Source organism: Sorghum bicolor, chromosome 4, assembly GCF_000003195.3.
Source record: "Sorghum bicolor cultivar BTx623 chromosome 4, Sorghum_bicolor_NCBIv3, whole genome shotgun sequence".
NCBI lineage: Eukaryota > Viridiplantae > Streptophyta > Magnoliopsida > Poales > Poaceae > Sorghum > Sorghum bicolor.
The window spans coordinates 64,584,928-64,612,184 of NC_012873.2; the positions used below are offsets into that span (position 1 = coordinate 64,584,928).

General features: G+C 47.1%; 4 protein-coding genes across 4 annotated transcripts; all 4 read left to right on the forward strand.

Annotated features, from left to right (window-relative positions):
• LOC8075193 (galactoside 2-alpha-L-fucosyltransferase) lies at positions 299 to 3,788 on the forward strand. The gene is made up of 2 exons (XM_002452830.2): positions 299 to 775; positions 1,985 to 3,788. The coding sequence occupies exons 1-2, from the start codon at positions 523 to 525 to the stop codon at positions 3,511 to 3,513; spliced, it is 1,782 nt and encodes a 593-aa protein (XP_002452875.1). The 5' UTR covers positions 299 to 522; the 3' UTR covers positions 3,514 to 3,788.
• Positions 8,472 to 17,988, forward strand: LOC8075195 (probable fucosyltransferase 8). Its single transcript, XM_021459641.1, has 2 exons — positions 8,472 to 8,944; positions 16,269 to 17,988. Exons 1-2 carry the CDS (start codon positions 8,641 to 8,643, stop codon positions 17,783 to 17,785), a joined length of 1,821 nt encoding a protein of 606 aa, XP_021315316.1. The 5' UTR covers positions 8,472 to 8,640; the 3' UTR covers positions 17,786 to 17,988.
• LOC8075196 (galactoside 2-alpha-L-fucosyltransferase) lies at positions 19,359 to 22,223 on the forward strand. Its single transcript, XM_002452833.2, has 2 exons — positions 19,359 to 19,884; positions 20,348 to 22,223. Exons 1-2 carry the CDS (start codon positions 19,587 to 19,589, stop codon positions 21,817 to 21,819), a joined length of 1,770 nt encoding a protein of 589 aa, XP_002452878.1. The 5' UTR covers positions 19,359 to 19,586; the 3' UTR covers positions 21,820 to 22,223.
• Positions 24,141 to 27,205, forward strand: LOC8075197 (galactoside 2-alpha-L-fucosyltransferase). Its single transcript, XM_002452834.2, has 2 exons — positions 24,141 to 24,568; positions 25,556 to 27,205. The coding sequence occupies exons 1-2, from the start codon at positions 24,283 to 24,285 to the stop codon at positions 27,010 to 27,012; spliced, it is 1,743 nt and encodes a 580-aa protein (XP_002452879.1). The 5' UTR covers positions 24,141 to 24,282; the 3' UTR covers positions 27,013 to 27,205.

Genomic DNA, 27,257 nt, shown 5'->3' on the forward strand with positions numbered 1-27,257 from the left:
CCTGCCGGACCGCTTCCAGTTTCCTCTGCGCCCACGGCATGCGTATAACAATTAACGGCAACTCAACGGGGAATGCCAGGTGTCTATATTCTTGTATACTCCCATGCGTGCTGCGTGCGACTCCCAGCAGGGAGAGTATCCACGTGCAACAGATCCCCGCCGCGCTGCGTATATACTTGCGTTCATGTCACTGTCACGTGCCTCGTCGCGCCGGGAGACGAAACGCGCATCATAGATGTGTTAACTGATTTATTAATGGCTGAGAAATTCGATTGATAAGCTCAAGCGAACGGGGCAACACCGTGAGGCCGTGCTTAAACCTGCTGGCGGATTTTTGCATCATGCAGACATGACGGGAAGTCTTTGACTGCAGCTTGGCGTCTGGAAGGCGCTGTTAACAATGGCTTGAGAAAGCGTGCTGCTCTCTGCATATCCCAATACGATCATTATAAGGTGGTAGTATATGCTTGTTAGGTCAGCGAGGCGGGAAGCGTGCGCGTCCAAGAAAGAGCGGGTGCAGCGATGGAGGCGGCGAGGGCGCGAACGCCGCGGGGAGCGCACAAGGTGGCGAGCGGCGGCGGAGACCTCGGCGCCGCGTGGAATGGTGGCGGAAGCTACAAGGCGTGGCGGTGGCAAGGATGGCGCGCGCCGGCCCCGGCGGTCGTCGGGTGCTTGGCCACCTTGACCTTGCTCGTGCTGGTGCTCGGCGGCGGCGGTCGTGGAATCCTATCCACGTTCTCGCCGCTGGAAACTACTGAGTTCGTGCAGAAGCCAGGTAACCATGCTCGTTCTCAATTTAGGCACGCATTGGGACTTGCACAGATCAATGACATTAAGATCAGTCTTAGTGGAGAGTTTCATGGTATTGTTTTCAAAACTACTAGATCATGTAAAATAAAACGAAACTTAGATAAAACACTCACTCTCATGACGTCAAGCTCGGAGATGAAACCCGATGGAGCTGCTTTCTCAGAAATGAAACCCAGTTTCTCAAAAAAAATGTCACGCAATTTCCTTTTTGAGGGACACTAATCGAATTTAGGATAGAGCCGCTCAGGAGCTCGATGCCACCCGTGTGGAACGATCCAATGCTCGAGGAGTTCACTATCTTGCTCTAGGTCGCTATTTTCTCGGTGACAGTTGCTCCGCGCACGGCCCACCCACCTCTGTCATCGCCTATGCAAGTTGTGCCTTCTCAGATAGAACCTGTTGTGCTGGTCACAGCGACGCCCACAGCAGGCTCTTCGCTACCGATGGACGGTCTGATGGCCGACCAAGCCACATCTGGCCTCAGCGATGCGGCACCCATGTCGGGCGTGGCCGCCGCCACGTCTTAGCCATCGGTGCCAGAATCAGCGTTTTTGACACCTCGTTATGTGGGTCAACTCGACGTCGCGTGTGGAGAAGAGACGTCAACGACTTGCAAGGTTTCTTGACGAGGTGTGGGTCGAGCAGGAGCTGCCCCTGATCGGTTACCCACCTCTAGAGAGGATGCTTGTGAGGTGGCCCCGCCTGTCTGGTCCAGGAGTAGTTGGATTACCGACTAGCCGTTGGCGCACATTCCGACCTCCAAGCGGGGCGATGTTCTCCTCAACAAGCGACTAGGGATCGCTTCGCTGACCGCACCAGTTTCGCCAACACCGAGAGGGATACTCGACGCCTTACGTTCTGGCACCTTGTCGTCGAGCGAGGTGGAGGGCCTGGACGCGTTGTTTCCAGCGTTCAAACGGGCACGCGTGCGAACTCTTCTGGAAGGACTCGCAGGACGCGATGTCGACCGCATTTTGGTTGATCCATTTTGTAATATCGGTCCACAAAACTTCTTGCTAGATGTGTCTAGCTGGTGACCACCTAACGCGTTTGTTACACGTTGCTTGTATTGTAAACTCTCTTTTTTAATATAATGATACACAGATCTTCTGCGCATTCGAGAGAAAAAAATTCTCAAAAGAAAAAACTAATCAAACTCATTTGTACCGTGCAGTTTCCGCAGCGTCACGCGTCCATGCTGATGCAGAGGCTGCAGGATTGAACGCCAAGCCCGCGCCGCCTACTCGGCACGACCAAGACCGCCTCATCGGCGGGCTCCTCTCCCCCGCCTTCGACGAGCAGTCGTGCCGTTCCCGGTACGCGTCGCCTCACTACCGCCGTCCGTCTCCGTTCCGCCCATCCACCTACCTCGTGGAGCGCCTCAGGCGGTACGAGGCCCGGCACAGGCGGTGCGGACCCAACGGGCCTCTCTTCAAGGAAGCCGTCCAACACCTACGGTCCGGCCGTAACGCCGCGCGCTCCGAGTGCCAGTACGTCGTCTGGACGCCGTTCAACGGCGTGGGCAACCGCATGCTCTCGCTCGGCTCCACGTTCCTGTACGCGCTCCTCACCAACCGTGTCCTGCTCGTGCACGCGCCGCAGGAATTCGACGGCCTCTTCTGCGAGCCTTTCCCCGGCAGCTCCTGGACGATCCCCGTCGACTTCCCGATCACCGACTTCGCCGGCAGTTTCACCATGTGGTCGCCGACGAGCTACAAGAACATGCGCCAGGCGGGTTCCGTAAGCGGTGACCACCGCAATGTCTCCGCCGACAGGCTACCGGCGTACGTGTTTCTGGACCTCATCCAGTCGTTCACCGACGCCGCCTTCTGCGAGGCCGACCAGCTCGTGCTCGCCAAGTTCAACTGGATGGTGATCAAGTCGGACGTGTACTTCGCGGCCATGTTCTTTCTCATGCCGGCCTACGAGCGCGAGCTCCGGCGGCTGTTCCCGGAGAAGGAGGCCGCGTTCCACCACCTCGCCCGGTACCTCTTCCACCCGTCCAACGACGTGTGGGGCATCGTGCGCAGGTACTACGAGGCCTACCTTGCCAGGGCCGACGAGCGCGTCGGCCTCCAGGTGCGCGTCTTCCCGGAGATGCCCGTGCCGTTCGACAACATGTACGGCCAGATTGTCCGGTGCTCGGAGCAGGAGGGCTTGCTGCCGAAGGTTGTGCGAAAGGACAGTGACGGCGAGGCGAACCACTCCTCGCCGGCGGCCGTGGCGCCGGAGAGTAGTAGGACGAAGCTCACCTCGGTACTGGTGACGTCGCTCTTCTCCGACTACTACGAGCGCATCCAAGGCGTGTACTACGCGAACCCGACGGAGACCGGGGAGTACGTGGAGGTGCACCAACCGAGCCACGAGGGGGAGCAACGCACGGAGGCGCGTGCACACAACCAGAGGGCCCTGGCGGAGATGTATCTGCTGAGCTTCTGCGATCGCATCGTGACGAGCGCGGTGTCGACGTTCGGGTACATCGCGCACGGGCTCGCCGGCGTGCGACCCTGGGTGCTGCTCCGGCCGCCGTCCCCCGAAACACATGCTGATCCAGCGTGCGTTCAATCGAAGACAGTCGAGCCCTGTCTTCAGGCGCCGCCGCGACAAATTTGCGGAGCAGCAGAGGGGACTGACATTGGAGCTCTAGTGCCTTATGCCCGGCACTGTGAGGACGAGCACAAGGGTCTCAAGTTGTTCCCTTAGCGTTTATTGCAGTTTGTGTCGTAAATAACTAAGGCCAGTCTCAATGCATAGTTTTACGGCACAGTTACCAAGACTATAAACTAGGTAACCGAGCCAGGAGTTTCATGGGGATGAAACTCCTCTCTCATCTGATGAAACTCCTTCATTTAATGACCCTGCCAAGTCAGCAATTATGCTTATGTGGCACCCTATTTAATATGCATGACACTCTCATGAAACATGCATTGAGACTGGCCTAATTATACTTCGTGTGTTTTCGTGGTTTGCTGTCAAAAGAACAAACTTATCACCAGAGAGATGGTGAGCTGGGGTCTAAATGTCAACACTTGCAAGACAAATTCTTGCCGTTGACCATGTGTAAAGAGAGCGTTTAGATTAAAGACACAGTTTGGCTGGTACTTTCTTTTTCGTTCGTTCACTTGGCTGGACTATCCAGTTCGATGACTTGCACAATGCCTCGGCACCTGTTGCTGGCTGGACTACTCAAACAGTATATGATCATGGACACATAATCCTTATTACAACAACCAGATTCGGCCTTATTAAACTCCAAATGAAAAGGTCAAAGCCTCTAAAAGGTTTGTTGTTGTGGTTGGGTGGCCACGGCCATGCTATGGTGTCGCAGGTTGGTGTTGCTGGTTTATGTGGTGGGCAAGCAAGGGGGTGCAATGCCTTGCCCAGCTTTGTATCGGGCTAACAACTACGATGCCTCCGAGCACCACGTTTCCTCCCAAGCGGCAATTGGATACTTCTTCTTTTTCGCCCTCTCCTTGTGCACTCCTGGTTCATGCTTAGTGATGGCAGAAACATCCAAACAAAGGCTTATGGACCCTTCGTTTTCGCCTAGCACCAATCGTTCACACTTAGCCCAAGTACATTGATATACCTCAACAATCTTATTGGTTGTCATGTAAACTTGGGCACTTTGCCTACTTTCTCTTAGTGAAAAATGGGTTAAACACCCGATCTCGAAAAAAGTGCTATAGAAAAGATCGAAATATGGACTCAGCTACCGGCAAAGCAAGAGCCGGTGGTCGCAACGATGTTTGCAGTCTCTTGCTCGGTGCAGCTTGGGGACGACATGACTGCAAGTTTCTGGCATGATAAGTGGCTTAGCGTCGGATCCCTGCGCTCGTATGCGCCGACTCTCTACAATGCCGCTACTCAGGTCGATCGACGCAGGACGGTGAGCGATGCCCTCAATCATCGTTGGGCAAGGGACATCTCTGGTGCGATACAACGTAGGTCCTGTAGGTGTTGGTTTGCGACATTATCTTTGACCCCTTGCAGTTGGATCGGTTTATCTAGAAGTGGTCATCAGACGGTGCGTTCTCGGTGTCCTCCACCTCCACCTATCGTGCTTTCTTCATAGGGTGCACGGGGTTGCTGGGTGCCAAGGAGTTGCGGAGCACTAGAGCGCCACCGAAGGTCAAGCTGTTCTTTTGGCTTGTACTACATGGCAGGCTGTGGACTGCAGATCGGTGGAAGCGACATGGTCTTCAAGATGATGATGCATGTGCTCTGTGTAACCAGAGGCCTAAGATAGTACCTCACTTTCTGTCCGAGTGCATGATGACTAGGGACATTTGGTTCCAAGTAGCCCACTCGGTTGGCTTGGAGCAGCTCGTCGTGGAATTGGGCCCTGGTGACCCGATTGAGTGGTGGCTGCGTCGCAGGATCCAGGTAGGTTTTGAGCATTGTTGAGGATTCGATTCACTGGTGCTCCTAGTCTCCTGGGAGGTTTGGAAGAAAAGAAATGCACTCTTCAATGATGAGGTGTCTACTTCGGCGGTCGTCGTGGGACACATCCTTGGAGAGGGGTCTCAATGGATTGGCGTGGGTTTTACGTCCTTATCATGCTTTTGAGCACTCCTTGGGGTCGCCGACTCGATAGCACATTCGTCTGCTGTTTAGTAGCCTTTGTTCTTTTATCTTGGATTGTTAGCCTTGCTAATGATCTCGTTTGCCTCTCGCAAACGTGTTTTACAGTAGGTCCAACAGTCGGTTGTATCTTAAAAACTCCTCTCATCTTAATGAAACACGGGTTGTAAACCTCGTTCACGAAAAAAGAGAAAATATCGAGATGCCGCATGTAGAGAAGATGAGAGTCTGTGTCACCTGGATGCCAAGTATTATTCGCCTCGCCCCAATTTAATGGCGAGTTCGGTATGTGAACCCCGCATGCTCCCACGTCGCCCTCCCACATGGGTCCGCGTCGAGCCCACCTCCTTGCAAACAAATCACGCTCACTATGATCTATTACCATGCGTAATACCAGCGCACACGGGAGCACGCGTCTCGCCATAGATGCAAGCGACACAATGCCAGTGCTGGCGACGGCCGCAACACTCGCCGCACTCTGCAACATGCTCACCGTGTGCTCCACTTCGCCCGCACGTAAAGTTGAGCATGTAGCCGCAGGCCAAAGGCATGGCCCAAAGCACGGTGATTTGGTCCAACTCGAGCACGGCACGACCCAATCCCAACCGTGCTCGTACCGGCTCGAAGCACGTAGCGGGCCATGTTTGGGCCGACCCCTCGGCCCGCCGAGCGGCCCAGCCCGGCCCGGCCCGCTTTTAACAACAGGCACGATGTCGGCCTGGTATTACGAAACTTGTGACTTTTGGCATGTGAAATATGATATGTGAATATATCGTGTTATGTGAATTGTGAAGTACTCCCTCCGTACTCGTTTTACTTGACGTCCTGAGCAACTTTAGTGATTCCATGAAGCTTGACGTCCTGGCCGCATGAGGGTCTCGCTCAACTTATTTGACTTTTGGCATGTGAAATATGATATGTGAATATATCGTGTTATGTGAATTGTGAAGTACTCCCTCCGTACTCGTTTTACTTGACGTCCTGAGCAACTTTAGTGATTCCATGAAGCTTGACGTCCTGGCCGCATGAGGGTCTCGCTCAACTTATTTGCCCTTGCCCCTTCCGCCATGCAAGCCACATAAATGAACCCTTCATTGCCCACGCGCGCGGCTCCAGAGAATTCTCAGATGCATGCAGGGCACACAAATGAAGCAACAAGTAAAAAGAGGGGTTGCTAGGCATCGAACCTGAGATGCAACCTCTAAGCTCTAGGTACTAGCCAGTTGAGCTGGCTTACTTTCTCATACAAAGAGCACCCACAACCATATTTATTAGGGGCAGATATGGAAAACTAATCCTTAATTAATCACTCATTGGTTACCACAATCATGTCCTAAACGTCAAGAATTATGGGTATGGAGGGAGTATCAATATCTTTGACTTGAATGTGATTTACTTATGCTCTATTAAATTCTATATTAAATTTGATGTTTTTTATATAGCGGGCCATGAGCCAGCTCCGCCCAAAAATCAGCCCACATGCTATGCCTAGGCTATCAAACAGACACGATGACCTGTGGAGGCACGGCCCAGTGGCACACGAGCCATAGGAGCCCATACTACCCTATCTAACCATGCGCCCGTGCCGGCCCGTTGTTCAACTTTACCCGCACGTGTGCGCCCTAGCTCTAACCTGTGCTTTCGGTTGCGAGCACATGCAAACACTCACCACGCTCGACCGTCGCCAAATGCCCATGCGCGTGTGCCCCCGTGTCTGCGCCCCGCTTGCCTCGTGCGTGTGTGGCCGCACGTCTACATCGTCGCGCTCGCCCTCCTGCGAGAGCATGAACAAAGGAACGACATGTTGTGGGAAGAACGGACGGACCTGGTCATACGTAAGTCGCAACATAAGAGTCCGTTGTGTGGTGATTCGCTTGAGAGGTAACAATGTGGCACATTAGTCTACCACATATAGAAGAAGCAAAAAACCTGGAGAATGTATAAATAGTTTAGGGTCCAAATGCACAAGTATTAATTAGATTTTAATTAAAATTTGAATATATAAAATAAGAAAACACACAAATAATAATTCAAAAAAGAAACCAATTTTAGTATGTTCCTATAAACCAAATATAAACGATATAGGCCATAAAGATCATAAAATATGCTTTATGTAATCAAATTTGTATATTTTTTAATATGTTCGTCAAAAACAGAAGTCGTGTGCATCATTATGGATAAAATTGTGTTAATATATTTGTTTATAAACTACAAGACAAGTGTATCGCTGTACATATGAATACAAATTCGTTCCCCCGTGCAACACAGAAACATGTATTTAGTATTAATTAAAACTTCCAATATACTTCCTAAAAAAAACTTCGAATATGAGATGAATATTTCTTTCCAAGTTTGCCACGTGAACTCCATAGTTGTGTTGCGTGTTCCATAGCACCAATCAAACCGTATGACGCCACACACACCGAACCATGCAATCGACATGAACCCATCTTGGCCTCTTGGGCCGTGTTTACTTTTCCATATAAAAACTTTTTATCCATCCTAGGCCTTGTTTAGTTCCCAAAAAATTTTGGATTTTGGTACTGTGACATTTTTCGTTTGTTTGTGGCAAATATTGTCCCATCATAAACTAACTAGATTTAAAACATTCGTCTCGTAAATTACAGACAAACTGTGTAATTAGTTTTTGTTTTCTTCTATATTTAGTGTTTCATGCATATGCCACAAGATTTGATGTGACGGGAAATTTTAAAAAGTTTTTGAATTTTGGGGTGAACTAAACAAGACCCTATTAAATCCTTGAACACATAGATGAAACTAATTATATATTTTGGTTGTAAATCGTGAAACAAATCTTTTAAGTCTAATTACTTTATGATTAGCTATAGTTACTATAGTAATTCACATGTGTTAATAATAAATTAATTAGGATTAATAAATTTATCTCACAGTTTCAAACATGTTATGTGATTTGTTTTTTGATTAATATTCGAAAATAATTGTTATCATCTTTTTTTTTTGCGATGATTGTTATCATTCTTCTGATATATTCGATTTGACGTACCAAAATTTTCTTTTTACGAACTAATATAAGGCCCTGGGCCAACCATGGCAAGTCCTGCAAAACTTCTCCCACGCGGTGGAGGGCCGTCCTACTTTGACCACTCCGTCTCCGACTAGGAGAGAGCACAGAGCCGCAGAGGCGCAAAGCACAAGACCGAGGACCGACGGGGCGAGCGAGCATATATGAGGCGCGTACGGGGACGGTCGCTGCTTAATTAGCTCATGGTGATGGGGAGGCAAAGCAATAGCTACGGGAGCGGGGGCGACGAGGAGCGGCTGCCCCTCCGCGGCGTGCTGGAGACGCAGCAGCGGGCGCCGGGGACGCCGCCGCCGGTCCACCACGCCGCGGAGCAGCTGAAGGAGGCGAGGCGCGGGGGCAGCAGGCTCTGGCGCGCGTCCGTGCGCGCCGGGCTGGTGCTCTGCCTGCTGACCGTCCCGGCCGTCCTGCTGCTGCTGCGGTGGCAGGCCGACGCCTCGCCGCAGTGGGTCTTCGACTTCGAGGCCCCCGAGGAAGACGACGACCAAGGTACGCATCGTCTCTACTCCCGGCGCCCTGTATATACTATTCATACCATACATACGTCTTTTTGTTTCTGCTCTACGCAAGAACTGTGCCAGACGATTCGTCCGTACTAGTAGTAGCTAGTTCTCGTCGTCGCCGGTTAATGGATGAGAATCCATAGCTAAACACCTGAGCCGATTGCTTTGCTCGATCATGGATGGATGTAAGCAATGGACACGCAGACGCACGAATTCGCACTCGTGCGATACCTGTTTGCTTTTGCTTTCTTCGATCGATTCCGAAGAGAGAGCGCCACAGCGATAGCGAGCAATAGGAGGCACCGCTCGATGCTTGGTCTTGGTCGTCGTCTTCACCCACCTGCCAGCTGCCACCGATAGGGAATAGTACTAGACAGGGAATTAAAAGCGGGAATGGATCGAGCTTTGAAGGGAGTATAGACAGGAAATCAAAGCTGGGATGGATCGAGCTTTGAAGCTTTCTTTGGAGAGTACGTCGTTGGAGGGGGAGTTGCGAGGAGATTGGATCGAACCAGCAAAGCAGATTCCTTTGCCGTCTCCCGGCTTATTTTATTCGGGAGTAGCTCGTCCCCAATCCTGGTGGTGTTTGGCAGCACCGCGGTAGCAGCAGTATATATTTACTTTATCATCCTCTTGAACTTTTTTTTTTCAAAATTATTAATTTATATGCCTCATTGTAGTACTAGTTGAAACGGTTTTCAGAGGTGATGCCATGCGCAAATGTACAGCGACGATGATTAGCCATCGGCCGAGTAAAAGTTCAACGCGATGCCCGCAGAAAATCCGAACGGGGACGGCCGGCCCGCCCAGGCAGTAGCTTCCAGGTACTTTGCCGGCGGCCCAGTGCGTCGCCGTTGACGTGGTCCCCACAGCAACGAAGCTCGTGGTGGATGCCAGATCAAACAAAATTGACGCGTTCCTCTTCTCCTATCGTGGGCAAAAGGACGATGGGCTTTCCCATCGAATTTGAACACATACATTAAACATATTAGATACAGTAACTAAGATCTTATTTGGTTTGGGAGTTAAACTTTAACTACTAAGATCTTATTTAGTTTGGGGAGTTAAACTTTAACTCTTATTACATCAAATGTTTGGATACATGCATGAAGTACTAAGTATAGACTATTTAAGAAACTAAATACACAGCTAGAGAGTAATTTATGATACGAATCTTTTAAACTTAATTAGTCCATAATTGGATAATAATTGCAAAATAAAACGAAAATGTTAAACTTTAACACCCCAACCAAACACCCCCTAATTGTACAGTTTGCATCGGACATTGCATCGGAACCGAGAGATGAATCTTTTAAACCTAATTAATCCATAATTAACCATAATTGTTACAGTAACACACATGTACTAATGATGAATTAATTAGGCTTAATAAATTTATTTCGCGGTTTTTTAAGCGAGTTATGTAATTAGGTTTTTAATCATTATCCGATCACCTCTTCTGACATCTCATAAAATATTCGATATGACACTCAAAAACTTTTCACCATAAAGTAAACAATGTATAAGTAAAAAAAATTGACGATAGTTGTGCATTCACGGAAGGTAGCCATGAAAGGTTATAAGTATTCCCTCCATTTCAAACTAAATTACTTACAGGGCCCTATGGATTGTAACCCAATATTTCAAATTAAATCAACTTAGGTCCCAACTCTTTGGATTATAGAAAAAATATAGGATTCTCGCTCCTGCGAATTGAGTTACCGTAGCATCTTTTGTTCACGTAAATTGTTTGTAGAAAAAACATAGGAAACATTCCCTTACTATTCGGTTTCACTAGAAAATCATGGAAAAAAACCAACTCAAACCTTATTGTTTCTTGTTCATGTATTTTTCTATTTATGCATTTTTTTCAATCATGTGTTTCATAAAAGGCCATAGAGTTGTCCTAAATCAAGGTATTTTATGTTTCATCCGCACAAATATTTATGACACCGAATTAGTATCACTAGATAAATCATAAAATGTATTTTAATAGTATATCTATTCGATCTCATGTTGTTACTTTTTTCTATAAAGTTGGACAAATTTAAGATAGTTTGATTTAGGATAATTCTAGCTTCTAGGAAACAGAGTTAGTAGACTTTTATCTGGAATCCTACTAGGATAATTCTAGGAAACGGAGATAGTTTGACTTGGCCAAATTTTAGTAGTATATAGATGTCTATTTTTTTGAGGAAAACTGGAAGGGTTTGCACCCCTACAGCATATTTATTGAAAAAAAATCAAGATACAAAACAAAAGAAAACTGAGAGCAAGGGAGGAGGGAGAGTTAAGACACGAAAAAAGAAATGAGAAAAAGCAAAGCTACCACCGAAAGGAACCAGGCTAAGTTAAATCTGCAATCCATTGATCAATTCCTGGATGGTAGCTTCTTTTTGTTCGCAGCAGTAAAAACTGGAGCTCATCTCTGAAGTTTTGTTTTGATATTTGAAGATTCTCATAAATCTGGCGGAAGATCTTGTCATTTCTTGCCTTCCAAATAGTCCAGCACATTAAAATGATGACCTCCATGAAGAACGGCACCCCTAGTTGCTCTTTGAATCCCTGAAGGTTCTGAAAGGGATCAGAGTCGTGATCAACCTGAATGTTGAGCCAAGCCCAACATTGTGTGGCAAAAGGACAGCCAAGAAAAAGGTGTAAGAGTGATTCTTCAGTTGAGCCATTGCAAAGAATGCAGTTGTAGTCTAGAAGATCCATATTCTTTCTTCTCAATAATTCCCTAGTACTCAGTCTATCATTTATAAGAAGCCAAAAGAACACTTTATGCTTATTTTGGAAAGAACTTCTCCAGAGCCAATTGTAAACTGGGTGTAACATCCTGTGTCCACTCAAATGATTATAAGCTCTCTTCACTGAAAATTGGCCCGTGCTCCAAATGTAAACCAATCTGTCAGTAGACTCATTCAGGGAAACCCCCTCCAGAATATTTTGCAGCTGAAGCATTTGGCCATGAGCCTGTTGAGATAGGGGTAAATGGAAAAGGCTGTGCAAGGGAGATTGAGCCATTCCTTCAGCCAGGATAATTTCCTTCTTCTTTATGAAAGAGAACAATTATGGGAATTTATGCATAAGAATTTCATTACCCCATAGATCCTCCCATAAGAAGCAAGACTTACCATTATTAATCTCTACTCTTGCCATTCCTTTGAATTTGTCTAGAAGCTTTAATATATCTCTCCACCAAAACGAGCCCTTTTTTGATGTTCCAGGTAACCTTCTAGAGCTATAATATTTCTCCCAGATCAAGGAGACCCAAGGGATGTCTTCTTTATTGAAAAATTTATGAAGATGTTTGATCAGCAGTGCCTCTATTGTATCAACAATCGTACTACAAACTCAATCTAAAAAGATCATTGAAAAATATATGAAATAACAAATTTTATGTGCATATGTGCCAGAAAACAAAATCGTAGGAGTATTGTAGCTAATGTGTATGTACATGAACTTTGTTATTTTTATATAAGTTTTTAGAAAATGATTTGCATCTTAACTTTTGATGCAGTGTGATCATAAAAAAATAATAGTTGTAAGTATATGTTTTAATAGTGCAAGCGGTTATTATACAAGTACAACGATTGAGAGATTTGCACTTGGACCAAATATTTACCCTCACACACGTAATGAGGGTAGCTTCCCCTTCTCTCTCTCTGTTTTTTTTTCTTGGAAAAATCCCTTATCATCTTCAATGGCTTTGGTAGAGAGCCTACCTTCCCGTTCAATTGTCATCATGGCTGGGCTGCCCGATTTCTGCAACTGGGGCGGCTAGCTTCGGCAGGGCAAGTGGCCACCCCACTAGCCGTGCCTCGCTTGCCACCTTGTTCCCTCGGGAGCTCAGCCATCTTTTTCCTAAATCACCGCCATTCAGAACTTTGAGTATTATTTGACTACAATGTGTGGCATAGTAAACCTAAGGTGATTTGATTTAGGATGATTATAGAAATCAGTTTATTTTAGCATAGAACGAGCACATTTTGCATTATTATATATCCAACTTCCTTTGCATCCTCCACCCGGTCGAGAAAAGGACACCAACTTGCATCGTGGTGTCGTTAGTTTCCTCAGCCAAATTAGCTGATCTGCTCGTTCTCGGCCTCTCCACCTGTCGAGGCGTGCGTGGCGCGGCTATTTAGTGACCAGATCACGAGTCCTCCATCACTCCATCAGCTCCACGGAGCCCCGAAACTGGCTGCAGCATTTATCGATCCCTGCTGCACGGAATGGCCTTGCAACGGTGGTGGCTGGTGCGCGTGCTCGTGCTCTGCCTTCTCTGCGGCGCCTGTGCAGCGGCGAAGCAGCGATACCTCTCCGTCAGCATGGACGAAGAACTGCTCAGGTCCAAGCAGGCTCACCTCGACTGCCCTCCCTGGAAGAAGTCAGGTACGGACCACGATCGAACCATCAACTACACCCCAGCGCTAGAATCACAAACGCCTTAAAAGCTTGCAGCATATATAGTTGCAGCATGTTAGTGCTGCTACACATGCTACCAGGCCAAGCTGGAAATCAGAGTGGTTATTTCATTTTGAGACGCAAACGGCTATTCTTTCTAGTCCGGTTATATTATGGAGCTTCAATGGGAGTTCAGCTCTTGTCAAAAAAAAAAAGGAGTTCAGCCACAGTCCCATGGGCCATGGCCATGGGGAGGAAGGATGGGGCCTTGCTCCATTGCTGTCCCAAAAAGGCCAAAACCGACAGGGATGCTCAGCTCGGTTGCACTTGCATGCACGCGAGGAAAGCGTGTGAGCCCATGTCCACGGGGATGACGATGAGCAGAGACTGTGGGACCTGGGGAAGGCGGGAAGCAGAGTGCAGACTGCAGACTGCTGACTGCTGAGAGCGGTGGTGGAGGCGAAGGTCCGCCCCCAAACTCTTTCCCAGAAACAGCTTTTGCATGCCTCTTTACCGTGTGTTTGGTTAGAGAGCGGAGTGAGCCGGGTCGGAGCGAACCCGTTCCCGTGGCTGTTTGGTTGGAGGATGGGAGGGTTGGGTTGGCTCCAGAGTGGAATATTCCTCTCAGATGCGGGTTGGACTCGTCAGTCAAAATCTGAGGGACGGAGCCGCTCCAGTCGGGTTGATGTTCACCAAACACTGAATTCCTTCAACCAAACACTGAACAGAGCCGCTCCGTCCCTAATACTTCAACCAAACACTAAAATGGGTTGGGTCTGTCCCCAAAATCGAAGTGCAACCAAACACTCTTTTGGGTTGGCTCCGTCCCCCAAAACTGGGTTGGATCCAACCCAACCCACCCAACCTCCAACCAAACACACGGTTAATGTGCAGTCTCGGGTGGCTACGTGAGTCTGTAGGGAGCAGGAGGATTTAGGCCTTGTTTGTTTTCAAAAAAAAATTTCAAAAGTTTTCAAGATTTCCTATCACATCGAATCTTTCGTCAAATGCATGAAGCATTAAATATAGACAAAAATAAAAACCAATTACACAGTTTAACTATAAATCGCGAGACGAATCTTTTGATCATAGTTGGTCCATAATTAGACAATATTTACCACAAACAAACTAAAGTGCTACAGTAGTGAAATCCAAAATCTTTTCGCATCTAAACAAGGCCTTACAGATTTTGGAGAATCTAATACGTAATAATCCCTTTTCAGGAGGACTGTTTGTGTCGTGTGATTCTTAATAGATTCTTCAGCATGTTTAATGTGTTTCCTTTTTTTAATTTTTATATATACAACTGTTCTGAATAGCAAAAGTAACCTTTTTTTTTAATTTTTTTTGGAACTTTAGGGATACTGTTCTGAAAGAGATAGGAAGGGAATTTACCATCATGATCTTAATAAACTCATGCTGCCCTAAAGCTTCACTATAGGTTATTGCGTTAATTGTCCCAGTTTACTGTTGCGCAACTCTGGTGGCAGGTTGCAGAAGAGGCTATGCTTTTTCTGCACCCTCGTTTTGTCAGACACAAGCTGTACAAGAATAAAGCATACTCCTCCGTCCTGTTTTTTTTTTCGGTTTTATAAGTTTGACTAGATTTATGGAAAATGCGTGTAATATTTGTATCTCCAAATAAATTTATTATGAAAATAGATTCAAAGATATATTAATTATGTACCATAAATATCAATATTTTTTTTATATAAAATTAGTCAAAGAGAACGACAACTATTTAGGGACAGAGAGAGCATGTGTCATAGGGATTTCAGAAACAAATACAGTATGTGGTCCTCATCTAATCATATTGTCTCTGTATGGAGTGTGAGTCATTTTTTTAAAAGATCAGAGGGGGGGGGGGGGTGAACTGTGCCACCTGAATATCATTACCACAGACATTTTAAGTTAACATATAGCATCTTCACAAGAATGTTGAAGTGATTTAGCTATGCGAAGACACTGTAGCTGTTTAGCTAGAATCAAGTTTACTGCTTTGTTACTCCAGTCAAATAAAAGGTTCGCACTTCGCACCTCGTGTATTCTAAGAAAAAAACTTAAGTAAAACAATTAGTGGTTGAGAGATTTGTTTGTATCTCAAGGGTGGCTGGCATAGAGAAACTGTCACACGTGGTGATACAAACAAGACCATGCGATAGGTGCATGCATAGCCAGCCATTGGTTTTACAGTGTGCAATACTGCTCCCAGCACGAGGGAACAGCAAAGGACTGGGTCCTTCCCTTCTCCTTGTCGGCTAGTCCCTTGAATTGCAGAAAGGGCAGGTCTATGATGAACGACCTCCTAGTGCAAGTGGGATGCATAATTCCTTTCAACTTGCAAGCAGTTTTACTGTTTTAATTGCGAAAAGGAGAAACAACATACCAGCCGTTGAAAACAGTAGCTGTGCACATTTAGGCCTTGTTTCGTTGGCAAAAATTTTTTAGTTTTGGATACTATAGCACTTTCATTTGTATTTGGTAATTATTGTCCAATCATGGACTAACTAGGCTAAAAAATATGTCTTGCAAATTACAGGTAAACTGTGCAATTTGTTATTTTTTTATCTATATTTAATACTCGATGCATGTGCCATAAGATTCAATGTAATGGGGAATCTTGGATTTTTTTTAGAACTAAACAAGGCCTTAATCCATGGAGATGGAGTTGTTATACACTGTCCATTGTTGCATGCTTCATTGTTATGTTCATTGAATAGCCACTCTTTCTGTTAGTCCTTCCTGGCATCGTGTTTTTCTATATCGTATTGACTACTTGTAATTGTAGTGCTCCACTTCTCCTCTGGCATTAGTAGCACCCATGTGCTAACACCATGTTCTTCCATGATAGTGAACTACAATGTGCAGTTGACTGACCCAAAACTCTTTATATTCCTCAGATATACAAGATGATATGTCCGATGATCTATCTCCATCGCCACAAATAGCGTACGACCGACTTCTGGGTGGCCTTCTGGTTGAGGGTTTTGATGAGAAATCATGTAGAAGCAGGTATCAGTTTGCACGCTATCACAATTCACCAAGCATACCTTCTGCATACCTCATAGAGAGGTTAAGGAAACAAGAAGCTTTGCAGAAAAAGTGTGGTCCAGGCACCAAAGCATACAAGGAAGCCTCAAAGCAGCTGAAGTATGGTCAAAGCATCAATACGACAGATTGCAACTATCTGTATCTGATTATCCATGCTGGCTTAGGGAACCGGATGCTTGAGATCACTTCAGCATTCCTTTATGCGCTACTTACAAACCGGATTTTGCTCGTGGACCGTTATAAGGAGATTGCAGACCTTTTTTGTGAACCCTTTCCTGGAACATCGTGGTTGGTTCCTTCAGATTTCCCTCTGAACAATGACGAGTTCAGTCAGACTAGTCCTGAGAGCTATGGCAACATGCTCCAGAATAAAGTTTTCGGTGGAAATACAGATCGATCTTTGGCTGGTAATAGACCTCCCTATGTGTATCTCCACCTTGATGGCACCTATGGTTTCCATGACAAACTTTTCTTCTGTGAAGACGACCAACAGTTCCTGCAAGAGGTTTCATGGTTGATCATGAGAACAGACATGTACTTTGTGCCGTCCCTATTTCTCATTCCAGCTTTCCAAGATGAACTCAGCAGGCTATTTCCTGAGAAAGACACTGTTTTCCATCACTTGGCACGCTATCTTTTTCATCCGACAAATAATGTTTGGTATTCAGTTACAAAATACTTCCGGTCCTACCTGGCCAAAGCTGAAAAAAGAGTGGGAATTCAGATCAGAATATATGAAACCAAAGGTATCTTACAAAGAAATGGTCCGTTCCCACACATTTTGAATCAGATCCTCTCATGTGCTCAAAATGAAAAGCTGCTTCCAGAAGTTAGTATGGCAGAGGGAGCAGCAGCTGAGACTCAGAATAACCGAACAGCAGCTGGGACTCAGAATAACCGAACGATTGCTGTTCTAACAACTTCTTTGAGCTCTTGGTACAGTGATCAGATTCAGAAGAAGTACGATGAGCAACCAGCTGTTGATGGCATAACTGTCAAAGTGTTCCAGCCGAGCCACGAGGAGTACCAGAGGTCAAGGAACAAGAAGCACAACATGAAGGCACTTGCTGAGATCTATCTACTGAGCATGAGCGATGAACTGATAACCAGTGGCTTTTCCACGTTTGGGTACGCTGCTCAGGGGCTCGCTGGCCTGAAGCCATGGATCATGTTTAAGTCGGAGAACCACGTGATGCCAGACCCACCGTGCGGCCGTGCCATGTCCATTGAGCCGTGCTTCCATCAGGCTCCCTTCTACGACTGCAAAGCGAAGAAGGACGCTGATTTGGGCAAGGTAGTGCCTTATGTGAGGCACTGCGAGGACGTGAGCTGGGGGCTGAAGATTGTAAATCAAACTCATTTGTAGCTGTAATTTTTTCAGGACTCACGACATACTTGCTTGCTAACTAGGGCAGAATTCCTTCTCTCTTTTTTTGTGCAAAAGAAACTATACAAAATGTATTCTTTCCCTCCTGTATTTGATCCAAGTGTAGATAGTTGATAAACAGATCGATTAATCTGTTCATTCTGATGTCAAAAGAAAGAGAAACATGTTTAATGTCTTAATTCTGTTCATCGCTCATTTGGCCAATTCATTGGCATGTCTTGTGTGGCTGCCATGAGTCCATGACTAAAACTGGCTGTACGTATTTTTTTTGGGGTTAGTTTCCAACAAAAAAATTGGACCACCCCTTTGTCTTCTTTTTAAGACATCATCAAAGGGGTGAGAGCCCCACCTAAATAAATTTCTATTGATTTCGGCAAGCCGGTGCATGGAGGGCCTAGACCCTAAAGTTTACAAAAAAGTTTAGAACTAGGGGAAGAGAGGGATTACAGTAACACCACCACCACCAACAACAAGAAGACATACAGTCTCAAAGAGAAGCCTAAACACAAGTTAAAAGACACTAAACTGAACGTCGATTTGTGCCACCACCGAACAACATACTCGCCGGTTTCACCGTGACCATTGTGCCCGCCGCTCCGCTACCGCCCTCCATGACTCCATCTGAGAACCCTCTTGCAGTTCACTTGTGATTTTTGAGGGATTTCTATATATAGCATGATACAAGACGCTCGTAGTTCCATTCATTAAACTAGTATGGGAAAGAAAATGTGTCGAGAGAACAGAGAAGTCAGAAAGATTACTGCAATGCGATCAGGCGCAAGGCAACGCACGGACCACGGAGCCGTTGAGGGACGAGACGCAGACGCCGTCCTCTCCTCCAAAGCCCTAGTACATATGGCGGCATATCTCGGTTAAGTCAGCGGAGACCCGCCCGAGTGAGCACGAGATGTGTGAGGACGACGGCGGCGGGCGGCCATGGCGCGCACGGAAGCAGTGGGCTTGCGGAGTTTCGGGTACTCGGGGAGCCCAGCCATTACCACCGAAGTGTGTGGGCTTTAAAATGTGGCCCGTATCCCATATGGGAAGGCCTTGAAAGCATGGGCTTGTCTTGAGACGACAAGCATATGTTTTGAGCGGGAGGCCACATATTTATCTCCTTGTGATTAGCTTAAGCAAGCAGTTTATAGCAGCTGGACTCTGCACTCTGTGGAGTGTCGGTGGGATCCGTTCAGAGTTAAGAGGTCCGGGGCAAACTTCTCTTCACCGGTTCACCCCCCTAGTAAAAAATTGTTTGCGTCTTATTCATTTGGCTGATAAGCCATAATCTGTCGGCTGATTTGTTTTGAAAAAAATATTGTTGAATGACTAACAGACTCGGTTCATAAACTCAATCAAGCAAATTAGTTTCGGTTCATTTACCAAGCTTTCCACAACGGCCAATCTCCGTAGGTCAAAAAGGCCACCTCGAGATGCCCACCAGCTGGGCTACTTGAACCTTAAATAATGGAAACGCTAGTCAACTGGTTAGTGTATGACGATCTATGAATAGTGGAGATACTCTTCTGCAGTAATTAACCAACCCTGTCCCGTCCCGTTCATAACGACAGTAGCGTAGTGCAGCACCCAGCTGGAGTGCAGCTTACGATTAGTCGCAAATCCAATGCGTATCGATCGACTAAAACAAATACTACAGTTACTGTAGTCTCCTGCTCCAAACTAGCAGTGTCCAATCCAAGGCACACCCCCGCATAGTTTTCAACTCCTCCTGGCTTGTGGATTCGCGTTGCATCTCAAGCTAGCAGGGAGACACGAGACAGAAATGCAGCAACGCAAGGCCAAGGTCGTCTGGGGCGGCGCCGAGAGCGCGGCGGCGCAGGAGATCCCGGCGATGGCGATGGCACGCAACGGCAGCTGGCCTGAGGTCGAAGGAGCCTCGGAGCACTCACCAGTGCCGCGGAAGAAGAGGCTGGCCCTGGACGAGAAGCGGTGGAACACTGTGGTCAATGTCATGCTCGTCGCCTTCGTCATGGCTGTGCCGCCGGTCATCGTTGTCTTCGCTGGGGGCGGCATCGTGCCATCGGTCTGGATCGCGGCCGCCAAGGCCCAGCTGCGCCGAGGTGAGTTCCATGTTGTTGTGATGTGTTTATTTCTCGTCGTAGCTGCATATGGATTTGGGTGCTACACACAAGCTTTGGCAGATCACAATGGCAGGGCTTATTTGATGTCCGTCATTGCTTAGAAGCATAACTATGGCTGAAGATTTGAAGCAGTTCTGCATTTTCTGTGACCTGTCCAACTGGGTAATCTGAACTAAAATTTGAGCATCTTACTAATTTCTTGGTTGAACTTCCATGTTATCTGCTGCAAAGTACTGAGAGCATAATGTAAGTGTGTCTAAAGATGACCTGATGAATCACCCTGTTCTTTAGAGAAATGAATCAGCTAAATAGGGCAGAGTTTCATGGACCTCCATTATACTCCTGCCTATCTTGAAATGTAGGAGTGATCAATCTGTAAGTCAAACTTCGTTCAAAAAAAATCTGTAAGTCAAACCTGACAAACTCCGTCTGCTCCGTGCAGGTTCCAGCCATGTCTCCTTCCCGTACGCAAGAAACCCACCTGACAAACTTCTCGGTGGCCTCCTGCCCGATGGACTCGACGAGAGATCATGCCGCAGCAGGTACGAGTCTTCCATGTACAGCCGGAACCCGGCACGGCGACCTTCTCCGCACCTCATAGCAAAGCTGCGGAGACACGAAGAGCTCCAGAGACGGTGCGGGCCGAACACCGACGCGTACAGCCGCGCCGTCCAGCACCTGAGGGCCGGCAAGAGCGTCGACTCGCCCGAGTGCAAGTACGTGGTCTCCATCTCGTACCGCGGCCTCGGCAACCGCATCCTGGCCGCCGCGTCGGCGTTCCTCTACGCGGTGCTCACCGACCGCGTCCTCCTCGTGGACCCGAGCAACGAGATGGACGAGCTCTTCTGCGAGCCTTTCCCCGGCACGACGTGGCTGCTACCGCGGCGGGACTTCCCCCTGGCGAGCTACACCAACTTCAGCATCGACACCGCCGAGAGCTACGGCAACATGCTGAAGAACAAGGTGCTCAGCGCCGACGTGCCGCTGCCGGCGTTCGTGTACCTCCACCTCGACCACGACTACGGCGACGAGGACAAGATGTTCTTCTGCGACGACGACCAGCGGCTGCTGTCGAACGTGCAGTGGCTGGTCATGAGGACCGACATGTACACCGTGCCGGGGCTGTTCCTGGTCACGGCGTTCCAGGAGGAGCTCGACATGCTGTTCCCGGAGCGCGACGCCGTGTTCCACCACCTGGCGCGGTACCTGTTCCACCCAACCAACCACGTCTGGGGCCTCGTCACGCGGTACTACCGCGCGTACCTCTCCCGGGCGGAGCTCCGGCTCGGCGTCCAGGTGCGCAACTTCGACCCCTGGACGCTGGAGTCGCCGGTCGTCCTCCGGCAGATCACGTCGTGCCTGTGGAAGGAGAAGCTGCTCCCGGAGGTTCTTGACACGGAAGAGCGCTCCATGCCGCTGATGCCGGGCGGCAGCACCAGAACCACGGCCGTTCTAGTCACCTCTCTCCGGTCGTGGTACTACGAACGCATCAAGGGGCTGTACTGGGATCGCGCGACGGCGACCGGCGAGGACGTGAGCGTGCACCAGCCGAGCCACGAGGGGCAGCAGCAGTACGGCAAGAAGTCGCACGACGACAGGGCCTGGGCGGAGATGTACCTGCTGAGCCTGTGCGACGTGCTGGTGACCAGCGGCTGGTCCACGTTCGGGTACGTCGCGCAGGGGATCGGCGGCATGACGCCGTGGGTGTTGCACAAGCCCACGAACGTCACGTCGCCGCCGGAACCGCCGTGCTTCCGGGACATGTCCATGGAGCCGTGCTTCCACGCGCCGCACGTCTACGACTGCAAGCTGAAGCGTGGAGCCGACACAGGGAAAATGCTGCCGCACGTCAGGAACTGCGAGGACGTGAGCTGGGGACTGAAACTTGTCGATACAAACTTGTACAAGACTTGAAATTTCAGAACAAATTTTGGGTGGATCAATCAGGTGCTGACAGGGTGGCAGGCAGGCAGGGTTCAATTTGCTTAACTTTGATGACAAAAAATTCCAACGTGGTGCAGCCAGGGACTACAAAACCATGGAATGGGGATTCTCTGCTGATTGTTTGATACATGCACAGATTGGAGTCTAAATCCCTAAGGCATTGTTTGGCTGTGGATTGAAGTGCAGCTAAACAAGTTCTAATGTATGGCTTTATCCCAGGTTCTCGAATTGCAACCAAGCGGGAAGAAAAAAGGGCAATATTAAGATCCATGTGTTGTCTTGTAACATTAATAGAATCTTTACATGATCCTATGTACCTTCGACGGGTACGTAGGGGTTAATGCTTGCAATTTTGAGATAGCATGTTGACAGAATTTCAAATTCCGTATGATTGGGCATATTAAAATGTGATAGAAAATTTTGTTTGGAGGCTAGTGGAGGTGGAGTAGTGGTGATGTATGGCTCCCCTTATGAGGAAGGTAAACAAGAGTTTATTAATGAACTTCACTTGGTGATGGATAATTGGAATAGACCAACCTTAGTTGTTGGGGATTTTAATATATTAGAACTCAAAATGAGAAGAATAATCAGACGATTAGTCATCATTGGGCTAACAAGTTTTTGATGGTCATTGGGCTAACAAGTTAAATGACTAGTGCAATGAATGGGGTATGATTGAATATAAGAACTCTAGTAGGGCACACACTTGGTGAAACAATAAAAAACAACTAATTATTGCTGCCCTAGGTATGTTTTTTGGCACCATTGCTCTAGGATCCAAAGCTTTTAGTGACCATGTTCCTTTAATTATTGACTTTGGAGTTCATGAGGATATAACTAACCTTCCGCGCTGGATGCTAGGAGACTTGCTACAATTTGATGGGACAACATAGATCGGACACCGTCAATAGCAAGACAAGGTCTCCGATCCATCATCATTTTTGTCTGTTTGGAGGTGTGGAATGAAAGAAATACAAGAATCTTCGAGCGCAAGGAGTCCGTGCTAATGCAACTTCTCTACAAAATTAAGGATGAACCGGGCCTATGGACAATGGTGGGAGCAAAACATATCTCTAACTTATTAGAGCACTTTAGAGTTTTGGTTCCGTTGTACAATTTTGTACATGTTTTGTATGGTTTCTTTCTAGGCTCCTTTTTTTATTACAATATGCGGCTCTCCCGTCAATTCTCTTTAGATTTGGTAAAATGATGATAGTTGAAAAAGGATGTGTTTCCATGATTTGGTAGAAAAAGATTTTGGACGACCCTTGTCTTGAAAAGGACCCTTTGATAGCGGGTTTAGTTGGGGGTAATTAAGAGGATGGGAAAAAAGTTTGAAGGTAAGAGTTTAGAAATCTTTTGTTTATTTCGAGGAAGTGGGAGTTTAATGAGGATTTAGAAAGCCAACTTTCACTAATCAATTTTCTTAAAAGGGGTGGCAATTGGGTGGGAAATGTGTTGTTAGGCCTTGTTTAGATCCAAAAAGTTTTTAGATTTTGGCACTGTAGCACTTTCGTTTTTATTTGATAAACATTATCCAATCATGGAGTAACTAGGTTTAAAAGATTCGTCTCGCGATTTACAGATAAACTGTACAATTAATTTTTGTTTTCATCTATATTTAATGCTCCATGCATGTGTCGTAAGATTCTGTGTTTGTGTGACGGGGAATCTTCAAAAGTTTTTGGTTTTTGGGCGAACTAAACAAGGTCTTAATGAAAAATAAATACATCATCACCGTTCATCATGACTTGTCATACAATTTTCACTTAAAACCTTCACACCAAACATGGGTTAAAATTTTCCTCTTCAATACTCTTATTCTCTCCACGAACCAAACAATGATTTATCAAAAAAGCTCGTACCTAATAAGCGGATCTAAACAGGCAATGCGCCACAAAAGCGGTCACGAACCCCCGAGCCCCAGTCAATGCGCCCCAAAGCGGAAGACGAACCCGGCACCCAGCGACATGACCACCCGGTCGTCCGGCCAGCTCAAGTGCTCAACGACTCAACTACCTCACGATCCGCGGCACGACTGTGCAACAGGCGAAAACCCCACGTCCGATGTCCTGACCCTCCATCGCCACGCCTAGGCGCTCCAGTTTCACCGACAACGTCGTGCCGAGGACGCCCGGCCCCCCACTCGGCACCGTGCCGTCACGTCGATCGCCACTATACGGGACCCCACTGTTTTTCACCTCAAACGCATCGAAAACCCCTGTGCCACTCGGCCCCCATCACGTGTTCCCTCTATTATATTTCAGACGACGCGCGGGTCCGCGCCCGAACTGCGCCTTTCGTGGCGCGACACGACGCCCCACGTCGCGACTCGCGACCGCGGACGTACACCTTTGTGACCACACCGCGGCGGAAGCGCGGGGGGAGAAGTGAAGAACCCTACATACGGCTTCGGCTGGGGCGCCACGCCGCATGGACATGGACATCAAGGAGCGGATCCGCCGCTCGCCGCCGCCGACGCCGAAGGCGGTAGGGGAGGCGGCGTCCGCGCCCGGGCACCCGCGCGGGAGGAAGGGCCGGGTCGCGCTGCTGCCCCTGTCGATCGCGGCGCTCGTGGCGTGCGGGGTCACGCTGCTGCTGCTCGCGGGCGGCTCCGCGGCGAGGAGGGGCGGCCAATTCTCCGGCGCGGATCGTACCACTCTCTCCGGCGCCGGCAACAACGACCGTGGCGGCCTTGACCAGGCCGGACCGCGCGATGGTACGTTACGTAAACTACACGCGCGTGTTCGTCGGGTTTGACAGTTTCCGTTTGGACTTCGACTGTTTGGGACCGCCATCTGGTCGCATTTTTGAAATTCTCCGGGTACTTTGTGCGGGTCTCTGCCGGCGTCACGTCTTGTATGGCAGACGTGACGTTTTTTTTAATCAAATGTCCGGGCCTCTGGGGCTTCGTGACTTTCCCATGCTATGCTCCATACTTTACTAGTGCACTCCAGTCATTTGTTTTTTATGCAACTATGGCCTTGTTTAGTTCTCAAAATTTTTTGTTTTAGGATAGCGTAGCATTTTTGTTTTTATTTGGCAATTATTGTTCAATCATGGATTAACTAGGCTCAAAAGATTCATTTCGCGATTTACAGACAAACTGTATAATTAATTTTTTATTTTCATCTATATTTAATGTTCTATGCATATACCCCAAGATTCGATGTGACGAAAAATCTTGAAAAATTTTGGCTAAACAAGACCTATGTATGTGATGCGAAGTGGAGATCGATCGCTGTGGAGGGATAATAATTGTCACTGTTTTTTTATAAAAAAAATATTGTGTATATGTGGAGTCTTGATCTTGCAATATGTTCTCGCTTCTCGCCGGGAAAAAAAATATTAGCTACTGTGTTTTAACATGTAGGTATCATCCCGAGTAATTATTTTTTTGTAGGCGGTTCACCGTTCATTGCATCTGTGATAAAAGAATTTGTTCTGGTTTGTCACTTAAACTGTGGCAAAAGGTCTCATTTAAGTTTGGCCGTGATGCTGTCCATGGAAGCATACATTTATTTTTATTGAACCGATAATTAAAGTTAATAATTCTCTGTTACCTCACCTTTATTTCTTTTTTTTATTTTCTAAGAATATCCACGACCTCACATATGTACAAGTCATGAATGTAATGTAATGGAAGAATGAAAAGTACCATTTCCATCTGAACTCTGATATAAAACTATTCACTTCCTGTGTTCAGGAGAGCATGAAACTATGGTGTCTTCCAAAGTTCAAAGGGACAGACTAATTGGTGGCTTGTTAGCTCCTGGTTTTGATGAACAGTCATGTCTAAGTAGATACCAATCAGCATTGTACCGTAAAGAATCGCCCCATTTGATATCATCATACCTTCTGGAAAGACTGAGAGAACATGAGGTTCTCCAGAAGAAATGTGGCCCGTATACAGAGTCATACAAGAAAGCTATTGAGCAACTAAAATCTGGTCAGGATGTTATGGTTGGAGATTGCAACTTTTTGGTATGGGTATCTTATAGTGGTCTTGGGAACAGGATCTTGACTATTGCCTCAGCATTTCTCTATGCCATCCTTACAAACAGAGTTTTACTTGTAGATGGAGATAAAGGCACTGCAGATCTTTTCTGTGAACCATTCCCTGAAACTTCATGGTTATTACCACCGGATTTCCCTATTATTCAATTTAAGAACTTCAGTATTGGCTCCCCCGAGAGTCACGGAAACATGGTGAAAACTGAAGCTATTCATTCTGATGGTTCTTTTAAGGGTCCTAAACCTGCCTTTCTATATCTTCACCTGGCTCATGACTATGATGATTATGATAAACTTTTTTTCTGTGAGCATAGTCAGCAACATCTTCAGAAGATCCCATGGCTGATCTTAAGATCCGATAATTACTTTGTACCTTCACTTTTTCTGATCCCATCATACCAAGAGGAACTCACGAGGCTGTTTCCGCAGAAAGATGTCGTTTTCCATCACTTGGGACGTTACTTGTTCCACCCTACCAATGTTGTCTGGGGCTTGATTACAAGGTACTACGATTCTTATCTTGCCAGAGCTGATGAGAAGTTAGGTATCCAGATCAGAGTCTTCGATACTGAAACCGGTCCATTTCAGCATGTCTTGGATCAGGTCCTTGATTGCACACTGAAGGAAAAATTACTACCAGAGATTAACGCACAACAGCCGATTATCTCGACAGGGAACATCAGGTCCAAAGTTGTTCTGATTACTTCTTTGAACTCAGGATACTATGAAAGAATCAGGAACATGTATTGGGAACATCCAACAGAGAGTGGTGAGATAATTAGCTTCCACCAGCCAAGTCACGAGGAGCATCAGGATTCAGACAAGAAAATGCATAACATGAAAGCATTGGCAGAGATTTATCTGTTGAGCTTATCTGATGTTATGGTAACAAGTGCATGGTCAACTTTTGGGTATGTAGCTCAAGGTCTGAGTGGTTCGAAGACGTGGCTAATGTTCAAGCCGGAAAACCGCACTGCGCCTAATCCACCTTGCCGTCAAGTTATGTCTATAGAGCCGTGCTTTCATGCTCCACCTTTCTACGATTGCAAAACTAGGAAGGGAACTGATACAGGAAAGCTTGTTCCACATGTAAGACACTGTGAAGATATGAGCTGGGGGCTCAAGCTAGTTGATACGGGTGAGCTGTAGATGACAAGATGTGGTGTTTTTCCTTTGTTTAATTCATATATGTACAGTACAACCGAGTGCTTTGTGCTATGAAGTTTTCAGGTGTATAGCAGGTTCGAGTTTGTATTTATATTGAAGGCGAGATTTGAGTGATGTAGTTAATTATTACGAAATGGCAAGTATGCTGATTGCGGTCAGGTATAAATTTCCTGTATCTCTTATATATAGCATCTGTTCATGCGACTATAGCATGCTTTGAACTGGGG